The following is a 13,526-nucleotide window of genomic DNA, read 5'->3' as shown; positions in this document are numbered from 1 at the left end:
AAATTCATAAAAGGACTCGAGAGATTTTGCACCCTCACTTTACTCCCAGGGGAAAAGAAGCTAAAGTAAAATGTGTCTAGAAAATACAGGGTATTTCTCATTCCATGTATATCTCCCATTTAGGAAAGTTCGTTTACTTTTCTGCCAAAGTATATTTTAGCAAAACCTGAGTTCTCATTTAACAGCAGAAAGATGATGGCTGAAAGCTTGGTAAGAAAGAAATGCTCAGTACTAATCTGGTTACTTTTGGGGAAGGGGGAAAGGAACATGACACATATTGTGTACCTCCTCTGTGCAGAGTTTTCTAGAATTCTCTTAAACCTTACAGAACCCTACGAGGGGGACACCCTTCTCCTCCCCCTCGTCATCATCACCATCACCATCACCATCATTTGTATCATTACCATTTCATAGGTGAGGAAACTGAAGTTCAGAGAGGGGAAGTGACTGACCTGAGGTCACACAGCCCGTAAGAGGCCACTTCATACCCTTCCACATTGCCAAATGCTGCTTCCAAAGTACAGCTTCAAGGAAGTTATCCAGCTTTCAACACCTGCTCACTGAACGTAGTCTTGTACATTTGTCCCAGTATTTTATTAGTGACCATCTATTATGTGTATGACCTATACACTCCTAAATACGTTCCTTTTATTTCGTAATCCACTCCCCCCTATGTCTTGTGTTTTCCAGTGATATATTTTAGATCTGAGGAAGTTTATATTTCAAAATGATTCATTCTGTTCTGCCAACTGCAAGGCAAGACTGCAATAAATGTTCTCTTGTTGATCAAGGGTGTGTATTTGTGAGCAGAAAGAAATACTATCTGAATTCACATCATGTTTTGGACCACCACCAACTAATACATTGACATGCCAATACACTGGATTGTTTACATACAAAGTAAACGTCAAACAAAAGGAAAATCCTTTTGTCAGTTACTAGATATTCCTCTTAGCTTCTGGGACATGTCAGATTGAAGCAAAATGCGCCTGCTTCATTCTGTCATTACATTTGACCTAAACTTCATTTAAAAGACTGGAGAAATCATTTTAAAGCTGTAGTATTGATTAGGCTTTAGAAAAGTATTTGCCTTGGAATTTGATTTAAGTCTTCCTCAACATTCACTTGTCAAGAAGGTAACAGCTTTACAAATGAAACCAAAAAGGAGGCATTTCATCCTAATTTCATTTGAAAAAAAAAAGGTTTTATAGAAGCAGACAAATTGCAAGGGCAACAAATTATCCTACCACCCACAGCTCAAATACCTGCTTTGGCCAGTTTACCAGTAATCTGGTCAGGACACGACCAGGACATTTACTGCTCGATGGCAAGGAGCACACTGAAAGGCGTGTTGACAGCTGATATTAGAGCTTTCCTTATGTTTACCTTTTTCTTCCTCTTTCAACAAGAGATTCCTGTTCAGAGCCTTTCTGGCTCTATGATGCTCAGCGACTGTGGACCGCAGCCCTACTCAGCCCATGGGGAAGCCGGGATTTCCAGCAAGATGTCCCCCACTGCCAGTGAGATCAAAGGGACACAGACAGAGGCTCCCCCGCTGACAGTGGGTCTTTAACTAGCCCTCCAGTGTGTGCTGGGGACTGCTGAGCCGGCCTTACTACCATGTACACATGAAAGAACACCTCACTCCTCATAGCTACTGGTTTCTATAGAAACAAGAAAGAATCTGTTCTTTTGCTAAAATTTTCCCCTAAAGCTTTTTCTAGCACTGTATAAAACATTTATTTTTTGCTATCACAGTCCTCCATTTATAGCATCATTTAACCGATCAAAGAACAATGGGCTGAGTGAGGATGAGCGTGTGCTCCGTGTTCAGAAACCAAATCTGAACGCGCATTAAGCAGCCGTGGTCAGTTCTTCTCTCCTGGGTCACATTAGGACTCAGCTATTTTAGAGTAACTACTTGAAACAATGGTGAATCGGAGAGTGAAAAGGGGTCAACAAGGTATTTACTCCACCATGCGCTGACTTTTCCAACTCAGAATACTTCAGCAGTTACAGTATTTAAATGAACTCTGTCTCATCCGTGTCACCATAAATTATCCTTGAAAACTCCAGGGCTCCTGACCACAGGAACGTGAGTCACGGCCTTGACGCCTGTGTGGCTTTGCTTCGAGATAACGGCTGGGTTTCCCTGCTTCGTTATCATGTGCCCTTCTCCAGGGACCACATTTGCTCAGGAGTTGCTAAGGCTAGTAAATATTGTATCTGTCCTCTTGTAATCACCAAGCAAACAGATTTGCCCTCCGTCACAGAAAACCCCCAGAGCTGTTAGGTCATGAAAGAGGTATTGAACTAGGGCTGTGCTTAAAAACTAAGAATGGGAATCTCTGTGGCATAAATCAAGACTAAATCCGCTACACGGTTGCATGTGCCTAGTCTTCTGTCAGATTCCATTCATTTATTCCTGCCTCAATAGATATTGAGCGTCAACTATTTGCTAGTCACGGAGTTTCAAGCACTGCAGGTAAGGTGCAGCACTGAGCAGCAGACACCGTCCCTGTCCACCCAGAGTTCACAGTCTAGCATGGGAGACAGGCATTAAACAAATAATCACACAATGAACCACGACTGTAAGAAGTCCTATGAAGCAGAAATACCAAGTGCCTAAGAAGAATTCTAATGTAGTCTAAGGGGTCCCAGAGACACCTGGGTGTTTTGCTAGCACCTTGCTTATAAAACGACTACAAAGTAGGGTTCCATTCCAGGTGAAATTTACTCAAAATTTGTGCGTGTTTTGCAAAATCGTGGAACTGTCAGCGATCTTGAGAGGTGAATGGCTTCAGGTGAAATTAACTTGAAACCTGTGCATGTTTTGCAAAATCACAGGACTGTCAGACATCTTAAGAGGTAAATGGCTCAGCTCTTCAGAACAAATAGATGGTTTTCTCAATCTGGAGATTCTTAAGAATGAAGCCTCACAGACATCCTTGGTGGCTCATCTGCTGTTTGAACATATTATAACTCTGGGAGTTCCTTCTTAGCTACCAAGATATCTAAAGGACCACACCATGAAGCAATTCATCCATAAGGTGGTCTTCAGCTGGGGAGGCGGGGACGGGGGGATGCAACTGCACTGAAATGCCGTATTTCATGCTCTGAATCCAATACAGGCTGAGCACCAGAGTCTGAGGACTAACTCTCTACTCCTAAAGCACATGTACAGTAAAATAAACCCTTGGTATTCATGATGACCCAGTTTTGCCATTCACACAACCATTACCATTTTCACACTCCTCATTCTTTTTTCTTTTATTCTGTATCTGAACTTCTGGGACAAAGTTGGTCTCTGGTTAAAAAAGAGACACTTACACATGTACATTGATAAAGAACATGAGCTTTAAAGTCACACACATTGGGTCTGAACCCTAACTGGACCACCTATTAGTGTATAAACTTGGGCAAATCATATAACATTTTTAAGTCTTGGTTTTTTTCTCTGTGAAATGGGGATGGTAGTAACTCACGAGGTTGTTGCAACACACCTGAAAATGCACTTTTAACTGACATGTACTTTCTTACATACTTTATAAATATGTATGTGTGTATACCTTCCTACCTTATTGCTACTGTGAAAAGAAATAAAGGAAACCTCATTTAAAATGGAGTCAGAAAGCTCTGAAGGGGGAGCTCTCACGCACTACCACTCTGCCACTGGCACACCTCAGTAGGACAAAGTGTACCCTGCATCCCCCAAGAGGAAGGAGCTTACTTTACACACCCGAGCAGGAGGAAGAAAGACTTTCTCTTCGCCTAGCAACAGCCCAGCCAATGAGAAACCACCACACTCAGCCAGTGAGCCGCCACCACCACCCTGAACTCCCGCTCTACTCCAAAGAACTTTCATTTAAAACAGCCCCTCCCAACTTCCTCCTTTCCTCTATAAAAGGACGGGTCCTCTTTGTTCTCCAGGCTTGCCTATGGCTTGACACAGTTTGCTTGTCCTGATTGCAATTCCTCTGCTGTGCTCAAGTAAACTAATTTTGCTGGTAAAATAACTAGCTTTTTTATTTTTTTAATAGGATTTGTTTTTTTAAATAAATTTATTTATTTATTTTATTTATTTGGCTGTGTCGGGTCTTCATTGCTGTGCGTGGGCATTCTCTAGTTGCGGCGAGCGGGGTTGGGGGGGGCTACTCTTCGTTGCGGTGCGTGAGCTTCTCATTGCGGTGGCTTGTCTTGTTGCAGAGCACGGGCTCTAGGCACGCGGGCTTCAGCAGTCGTGGCTCACGGGCTCTAGAGCGCAGCCTCAGTAGTTATGATGCACGGGCTTAGTCGCTCCGCGGCATGTGGGATCTTCCCAGACCAGGGCTCGAACCCGTGTCCCCTGCATTGACAGGCAGATTCTTAACCACTGTGCCACCAGGGAAGTCCTGCTATTTTATTTTTAAGGTTGACATTTCATGGTGTCAGAAGTGGGATCCGAAGGTGCCAACACCACTCCCCAACAACAAACTAATGACTCCCAGACCTGTGTGAGGTACGCACTTGAGCCGCTTGCACTCTCTCCTGTGAGTTATCTTTTTCTTTTGAGTTCAGTAAGCCTTCCCTTGGATCCAAGCTCCCTTCCTTTGGTCAAGCTCTCTGACTTTATTTGGGAACTGTTTTTGTTTTTATGAAGGCATTGCCCTTTCTGGTGAGTATTCTTCTGTTTTCTAAACTTCTGAGTTTTGAGCAGTTGGATCCAACTCGGCTAAATTATCTCGGGAGTGTCCCACTTTCGGGACCCCAGCCGGTTTTCTGTTTAAAAACTATGGTCCCTCCTTATGTACATTTTAACTAAATGGATCAATGTGACCAAAAACAATTTAGAACTCCAGTGGCATTTATGGGGAACTTTTGACCTCCCTAAACTTGTTTTTCTCAGAACTAAATTAGAAGATCATGGCTCTAAAATTAAACAGACTGAATGGGATGCCTATTTTAATTGGCTCCTGGAGGCTTCCAAATTCATTCAAGACTCTAAAATCGCCTCTTTACAAAATACCATTTCTAAATTAACTGAGGCAAATAAACAATTGGAAAAAACCAAAAAGCTTCTGAGGTCTCTTTTTTCCCTCTCCCATCCTCTATGTCTCCAGGTACACTGCAGCCATCTTGTGCCAAGGTCCCACCTGGTGTCAGCTTCCTCTTTCCCTTCTGCACTGCCCCCATCTCCTCCTTTTAATCCTTTTGCTGAACTTCCCTTTTTCTCTGAACTTCTCCCCACTTTCTCCTCCCCTGAACCTATTAAAACCTGCCTCTTTAAATCAGGCCCTCTGAGGATCCAAATGCTAAACCCCTAATTTCTTATGTTCCCTGGACTAAAGCTGAACTACAAGCTATAGTCAGATTTTCCCAAAGTAACGGAGGACCCCCACAAATTTGCTGAGGAATTTAATATGGACATTCAAGCTTATCAACCTGGTTTCTCTGACTTATATCAGCTAGTTCACATGCTTGTCAGCGAAGGTCAAGCCAAACACTGGATAAAAACTGCTAACTGGGAAAATCCAGAAGAGTCCCTAGAAGTACAACCAGGAGACCAACCCTATGTTTATTATATGATCAAACTCAGGGAATCGCCAGGCAACTCCAGTTGGCAACTTCTAGGGCTTTCCCAAAACCTAGTGGTTGGAATAAGATTCAGACTTGCACTCAGAAACACAAATGAACCTCTGCACAATTATTACAGTCAACTCCAAACTATTTTTAAGGACAATTCTGGCCTCTCGATGTTGAATCCATTCAGGCAGCCTTTAACTCTATGTTCATCAACGGGCTGAACCAGGATCTTTCTCTTCTAGTTCAAAGAGGATGGAATGGGGAACTACATCCATCCAAATTTAGTTAATTTAGCAAACCGGCTCACCTGCACCCTGTACGATTCAACTAAAAGGAAGACAACTAAAATCCTCAATTTTAAACTCCAACAAATGGAGGTCTCTAAAGAAACAAAAACAAACCCTCCCGGTCTCTGCCATTATTGGAAAAAGCCGGGACGTTGGAAAGAAGACTGTTACAAGCTTAACGCCCCAGACACCTTCAGCCCTCTAACCAGCCTTTCCAATGCCCTCCTAACCCCCAATGATGGGGCTCTGAGGAACTACAGGAGCTCTTCCAAATCCTCCTTCTTAATCGGCTTGAAAAAAACCACTCTCCAGATTGGGAATGAATCTCTCTATGACCTTATTGACACCAGAGCCTCACTCTCAGTGCTCAACCCCACTGTTATTAAACAGCCCCTACCTCAGAATACTAAGAGGGTTCAAATGGTGGGGATCCCAAATAAAGCTCTTCAGGTTCCTGTTTCTAAACCTATCCCCTTTGATTTAGGCCCTCTAAGAGATACCCACCCTTTGCTCCTTAGTTCCTCCATCCCTATTCATTTACCGGGCTGAGATTTCTTAGAAAAATATCATGCTGGAATTTCTTTCTCCCAAAAAGGGAGAATAATTCTAGAATTTGATAGCAGCAACCAAAATAGCCACCTACCGAGCGAATCAAATGACCCTTCAACATCTTTTATTTGCTCCATCTCTGATGGCACTGGAGCTAATTCTAAGGAAACTAATCATTTGTCCCTATAAGATCAGCTGCCACCCTCCTTATGGGCAAAATCCTCAACTTATATTGGCAGAATCCTCCTATTAAGATGCAAATAGATCCCTCAAAGCCTCTCCCTGGAATTAACCAACACCCCATAAATAAAGAGGCCCTCCAGGGCACTAAGCCAATAATAGATGATTATAAGACCCAGGGTCTCATTATCTGGTGCACTACTCCCTGCAACATCCCTATTTTACCTGAAAAGAAACCCAATGACCAAGGATGGAGATTTGTCCAAGACCACCAAGCCATAAACTATACTGTCATCCCTTGTCACCCTATTGTTCCCAATTCCCATACTTTTTTAGCTTCATGCCCACCAAAAGCAAATTTCTCACTGCGAGTGATTTACGTAGCACCTTCTTTAGCATCCCTACAGATAATGCTAATCAATACCTATTTGCCTTTATTTGGGAAGGACAACAATATACCTGGACAGTAATGACCCAAGATTTTACCAAAAGTCCTTCTTACATCTCACAAATCTTAAAAGCTGATTTAGATGATATAAAATGTTCTGGAGGCTCTACTTTATTACAATATGTAGATGGCTTGCTTCTCTGCTCCCCTTCCCAGGTCTTTTTTCAGGAAGACGGCACCCACCTATAGAAGCTTTTAGCCTCAAAGGGACATACAGTTTCTAAGGAGAAACGGCTGTTTGTTCAAACCCAAGTTCATTATTTTGGGCACCTGATCGTGGAAAAAGGGCTGGGCACCTAGACCCAGATAAGCTTCATAGCATCCTGAACTTCCCAAAGCCCAAAACCAAAGTCAATTATGAGGTTTTCTTGGGTCGGCTAGTGATTGTTAGAGCTGGATTCTGAACTTTTCTCTCATGGCCCAGCCTCTATATGCCTTACTAAAGAACAGCAAACCTGACCCTTACTACTTGGGAATACCTGGATGACCCAGCTTTTAATACCTTAAAGGAGAGCTTGATAAATCCTCCCGCCCTTGGACGTCCTAATTATCAACTTCCCCTTCTCCTCTTTACATTGGAGAAGGAGACAAGTACTCTCGGAGTAGTCACCCAAAAACATGGGGATCACCATCGCCCCATAAGGTACTACAGTCAGCAGATAGATACTATGGTATGAGGATAGCCCTCCTTACCTCAGAGCCACTCTCCTTTTACTTAAGGCCACCAAAGAGATAGTCATGGGATCCCCTCTCACCAATTTTGTACCCCATGCAGTAGAGCCCTCCTGGATTCTCATCTCACACAACACACTTCAGCCAGTCATCTCACTTCCTATGAAATCCTCATGGCAATCACGCCTCATATAACTCTTTCTCACGGTGATAACCTTAACCCTGCCGCCTTCTTCCCTTCTCTGGGGACAACACTCCCCATGACTGACTCTGAAAGATCACCTTTTGCCTCTTCACCATGATTTACAGGAAACTCCTGTCACCAATGCTGAGTTTTCATGGCTTACCAATGGTTCTTGAAGAAATAAAATGTTAAATATTGTGCTGGATATGCAGTTGCAACTCCTTTTAAAGTCATCAAGGTGGCACCTTTGCCTCTGGCCACCTTGGCCCAACAGGCTGAATTACATGATCTTACTTGGGCCTGCATTTCAGCAAAGGGCAAAACTGCAGACAACAGATCTGCCTTTGGAGTAGCTCATGACTTAATGCTATGGAAACAGCAAGGTCTCTCTATTTCTAACGGGACTCAAATTTAAAATGGCTCTTATGTCCAGGATTTATCAGATGCCACACTCTTGCCAGCAACTTTAGCTATTATTAAGGTCCCTGGGCATTCCAAACTTGACTCCCTGGAAGCTAAAGGAAACCACATTGCTGACATTTCCACCAAGAATGTTGCCCTCAAACGAACGAAAAATCAAACCTCTGTCATGTCCAAAGGGATGTTGCCCCAAATAATAACCTAGAGAAATTGGTTGGAGAAGCCCAAGTATTGGCTCCAGAAAAGGAAACACAAGATTGGAAATCTAGTAACTGTTCATTTGATAAAAAGGGAGAACTCTGGTTTGGGCCAAATAACAATCCAGCCTAGCCAGGGACTCTAAAATTCCCATTACTGACTACTGTATATGCATTAAACCATTGGTCTGCAGATAAAATGATAATGTTTATGAATCAGTACTGGTGAGGAGATACCAATAAGGCCACGAAAAGCGCCTACTCTGCTTGCCACACCTGCCCAAAATATAATTCAGGAAAACCTGTTTGCAGTGCTCTGGAACACTTTAAATTGCCCAATGGACCACTGGAGGTTTGGGAGATGGATTTTATTCAATTTGCCCCATCTCATGGATATAAATATGTTTTAGTCATGGTCTGTATGTTTTCCCACTGGGTCTAAGCCTTTCTGTGTAGACAACCTACTGCCTCTTCTGTGGCTAAAATTATTTTAGGAAAAATTATCCTTACCCTCAGGAACCCCTCTTGAGCTCCACAGTAACCAGGGAACCCAATTTACTGGTCAAATACTACAGCAGGTCTGTGTTGTTTGGCCAGTCCTAACGCATCTTCACTGTGCTTCCCACCCTCAATCCTCAGGGCTGGTCCAATGCACTAACAGCAATATTAAGACTCAATTTGCACTTTTTCGCAACGGGTTTGCCCCCAGGACACAGGTGTCGTGAAAACCACCGCTAAACCTAAGCAAAAATGGGAAAGGAGAAGACCCACATCAACACCGCTGTCATCGGACACGTAGATTCGGGGAAGGCTACCACTACTGGCCATCTGATCTACAAATGTGGTGGGATCGACAAGAGAACCACTGAAAAGTTCAAGGAGGAGGCTGCCGAGATGGGCAAGGGCTCCTTCAAGTATGCCTGGGTCCTGAACAAACTGAAAGCTGAACGCGAGCATGGCATCACCATTGATATCTCCCTCTGGAAGTCTGAGACCAGCAAGTACTATGTGATCATCACTGATGCCCCAGGACACAGAGACTTCATCAAAAACATGATTACAGGCACATCCCAGGCTGACTGGGCTGTCCTGATTGTTGCTGCTGGTGCTGGTGGATTTGAAGCAGGTATTTGAATGGGCAGACCCGTGAGCAGGCCCTTCTGGCCTACACTCTGGGTGTGAAACAACTAATTGTTGGAGTCAACAAAATGGATTCCACTGAGCCACCCTACAGCCGGAAGAGACACGAGGAAACTGTTAAGGAAGTCAGCACCTACATTAAGAAAATTGGCTACAACCCGACACAGTAGCACTTGTGCCAGTTTCTGGCTGGAATGGTGAAAACGTGCTGGAGCCAAGTGCTAACATGCCGTGGTTCAAGGGATGGAGAGTCACCCGAAAAGATGGCAATGCCACTGGAACCAACCACACTGTTTGAAGCTCTGGATTGCATCCTGCCACCAATTCGCCCAACTGACAAGCCCTTGCGTTTGCCCCTCCAGGACGTCTACAAAATTGGTGGTATTGGCGCTGTCCCTGTGGGTCGAGGGGAGACTGGTGTTCTCAAACCCGGCATGGTGGTCACCTTTGCTCCAGTCAACGTGACAACTGAAGTCTGCTGAAATGCACCATGAAGCTTTGAGTGAAGCCCTTCCTGGGGACAATGTGGGCTTCAAGGTCAAGAACGTGTCTGTCAAAGATGTTCGTCGTGGCAATGTGGCTGGTGACAGCAAAAATGACCCACCGATGGAAGCAGCTGGCTTCACAGCTCAGGTGATTATCTTGAACCATCCAGGCCAAAGCAGTGCTGGCTACGCACCTGTGCTGGATTGTCACACAGCTCACATTGCCTGCAAGTTCGCTGAGCTGAAGGAGAAGATTGATCGTCGTTCTGGGAAAAAGCTGGAAGATGGCCCCAAATTCTTGAAATCTGGTGATGCTGCCATCATTGATACGGTTCCTGGCAAACCCATGTGTGCTGAGAGCCTCTCTGACTATCTTCCTCTGGGCCGCTTTGCTGCTCGTGACATGAGACGGACGGTTGCTCTGGGTGTCATCAAAGCAGTGGACAAGAAGGCAGCTGGAGCTGGCAAGGTCACCAAGTCCACCCAGAAAGCTCAGAAGGCTAAATGGATGTTATCCCCAATACCTGCAACCCCAGTCTTAATCATTGGTGGAAGAACGGTCTCAACTGGCCATTTAAGTTTAATAGCAAAAGACTGGTTAATGATGACAATGCATCGTAAAACCTTCAGAAGGAAAGGAGAATGTTTTGTGGACCATTTGTTTTGTGTGTGGCAGTTTTAAGTTATTAGTTTTTAAAATCAATACTTTTTTTTTTTTTTTTTTTTTTTTTTTTTTTTTTTGCGGTACGCGGGCCTCTCACTGTTGTGGCCTCTCCCGTTGCAGAGCACAGGCTCCGGACGCGCAGGCTCACTGGCCGTGGCTCACGGGCCCAGCCGCTCCACGGCGTGTGGGATCCTCCCGGACCAGGGCACGAACCCGTGTCCCCTGCATCGGCAGGCGGACTCTCAACCACTGCACCACCAGGGAAGCCCTAAAATCAATATTTTTAATGGAAGCGACTTGACCAAAAATCGGTCACAGAATTTGAGACCCATGAAAAAAGTTTAATGAAAAAAAAAAAGACTCAATTTGCAAAATTTGTAGAAACCCTTCCATTTGTAGTATCCTGGCCAAAGGCACTGCCATTAGTCCTTCTAAATCTCATGTCTAAACCCTTTTAGAAGTGATAAACTCTCACTCTGAGATAATCACAGGATGCCCAGTACACCTGGCACCTGCTTCTTTTGATCCACAACTGATAAAAGGAGGTCATCCTTCAAAATTATAAAGGCTTAATTGCTTCTGTTGAAAATAACCACGCTCTAGCAGAGCAATCTTTTCTCAGTGTCTCCCATCTTCTCTGGACACGAAGACTTTAAACATCATTCCTTACCACCTGGAGGTTTCACCTATTGGACAAGACACCTCCAGAAAGCGTCCCTTCAAGCTCATTGGAAAGGCCCCTATCAGGTACCATTAACCAACCCTTGTGTTGCCAAACTCCAAGGAATAGACTCTTGGATTCATGTGTCACATCTCTGAAGGAGACAGCTTTCCCAACATAACCAGACCAGGCCTGTATACCTTTTCTCACTGTTGCTTCTCACCCTATATTCTCCTTCTCTTTATTGGAAAGACAATACTCCTATCTGCATTTCCCAATCTCCTGAGAAAGCAGGAAACCTTTCCGACTGTTGGATCCGTCACCAGAAACTCTGATCTGTTCATGGTGTTGGAGATCCCTTGGTTTTACCTGTAACCAATTTCTCTTTAGTCCCAAATGCCACTGTCAGCTATACGCATAAGCCTACTGGTGTTAACTATCTGGTTAGGCTATTACAGCCAGGTGTTCCCATACCTTGTTTCAAATGTTCTCCAACCATAACCGTACTAATTCAGCTGAGCACCTCAACCTTGGCACTCTTTTTCTTATTTAAATACGATCCATTACCCTGCACCCAAGGGAAATGCAAACAAGCTAACTCCTCTTTTCAAGGCTTTTAGAAAAGACTTCTCTAGGCTGGGATGGTACCTTACAGAATGTCATCCCAATTCCTCTGACCCCGGGCTTGGAAATGTCAATCGGGAAATTCCAGCCAACAAAGCTGCCAATAACCATACGTTAGCTGGAATCCTCTGCGCTACACCTGGCTTTATTTTTGCCTGTGGTGCCTGGCATTTCTCACGGGCATATGAATGTTTAGATAGCTGGTGAACTGGAGATCAATGCTTATGGGATATTTAACTGTCCCAGTCACCATTCATAACAAATCAGAAGCCTCTCATTGGTCCTCCGCATTAAAGCTCCATGGCCACTTTAAATGGGAACTTCTAGGAGGCGCACGTGACTCCAGGTTTGCCCCATAGGTGAAAGCCCTTCTCCCATGGGTCCAAGTAAATGCCAGCGAATGCCGGATTGGAAATCTCTCCCTAACATTAGGTTAGCTAGCCAACTCCACAGCCAAGGCAGTAGCAGCCCCCAAATGATCACTTGACTCGTTGGCTAAAGTAGTTTTGGACAACTGTACAGCCCTTTGATTATCTACTTGCTGAACAGGAGGTGTCTGTGTAATAGCAAATACCACCTGTTGCTCATGGATAAATGCTTCTGGTAAGGTAGACATTCAACCACACAAGATCAGGGAACAAGCACACTGGTTACAAAAAAATGTCACCTAACTCTCCACGGTCCTTTGATTTGTTCAGTTGGCTACCTTCAGGCCTAGGTAAATGGTGTAGAACAATCATACAGCTTGGATTTGTCACGTTAATTTTCGTTCTGTTTTGCATAATTATTTTTTAACTTTATACCTATTGCCTGTCAAATCTCTGCAGAAGTGATGCACCAGAGAGAGTGATATTACCTCAGTGCTTCAAAATGACCTCCAACACTTAGGACTTTGATAAGAGATAGACGTTAAGTGAGAGGTGCCTGAGAGTTCTCCCTCCTACCCTTTCTTGTTACTCAAATGTAGCCTCAGTGGTTTCCATTCTGTGTACTTTCTGTCAGACGTGGGACATGACAACCAGAAAAGGTCCTTCCTGGAACCAAGGGGTAAACCCACCAAAACCTGACCGATCCGCAATGCTTTACAGGAAAGATCTTGATCAAAAGGGGAAACGTAAACATAAATAAAGGAAACCTCATTCTGGGATCGACATGTACACACTCCTATATTTAAAATGCATAACCAACAAGGGCCTACTGTATAGCACAGGGAACTCTGCTCAATGTTGTGTGGCAGCCTGGATGGGAGGGGAGTCTGGGGGAGAATGGTTACGTGCATACGTATGGCTGAGTCCCTTTGCTGTGCACCTGAAACTATCACAACATTGTTAATCGGCTATACTCCAAAATAACAAATAAAAAGTTTTGAAAAATGCAGTTATAGGAGTAGAGCATGTAGCAGGGAGCCTAGTATATAGTAATAATAATAACTAATTAAAGTGAAAAAAAAATA

At 44.1% G+C, this 13,526-nt stretch overlaps 2 protein-coding genes across 5 annotated transcripts in view; one reads left to right on the top strand and one right to left on the bottom strand.

Annotated features, from left to right (window-relative positions):
- The window catches only part of AFF2 (AF4/FMR2 family member 2), a 495,614-nt gene that overhangs the window by 418,732 nt on the left and 63,356 nt on the right, over positions 1 to 13,526 (bottom strand). The gene's annotated exons all lie outside the window — the stretch shown is intronic.
- LOC116747739 (elongation factor 1-alpha 1-like) overlaps positions 9,250 to 13,526 on the top strand; it is a 67,266-nt gene continuing 62,989 nt past the window's right edge. Inside the window, 5 exon segments of the mRNA XM_032620262.1 lie at positions 9,250 to 9,628; positions 9,631 to 9,798; positions 9,801 to 9,922; positions 9,924 to 10,108; positions 10,110 to 10,634. Coding sequence (XP_032476153.1) covers positions 9,250 to 9,628; positions 9,631 to 9,798; positions 9,801 to 9,922; positions 9,924 to 10,108; positions 10,110 to 10,634 — 1,379 coding nt within the window.

This window comes from Phocoena sinus, chromosome X (assembly GCF_008692025.1).
Source record: "Phocoena sinus isolate mPhoSin1 chromosome X, mPhoSin1.pri, whole genome shotgun sequence".
Taxonomy (NCBI): domain Eukaryota; kingdom Metazoa; phylum Chordata; class Mammalia; order Artiodactyla; family Phocoenidae; genus Phocoena; species Phocoena sinus.
Note: the sequence above shows the minus strand (reverse complement) of the source record. Positions and strands in the feature narration are given on the sequence as shown.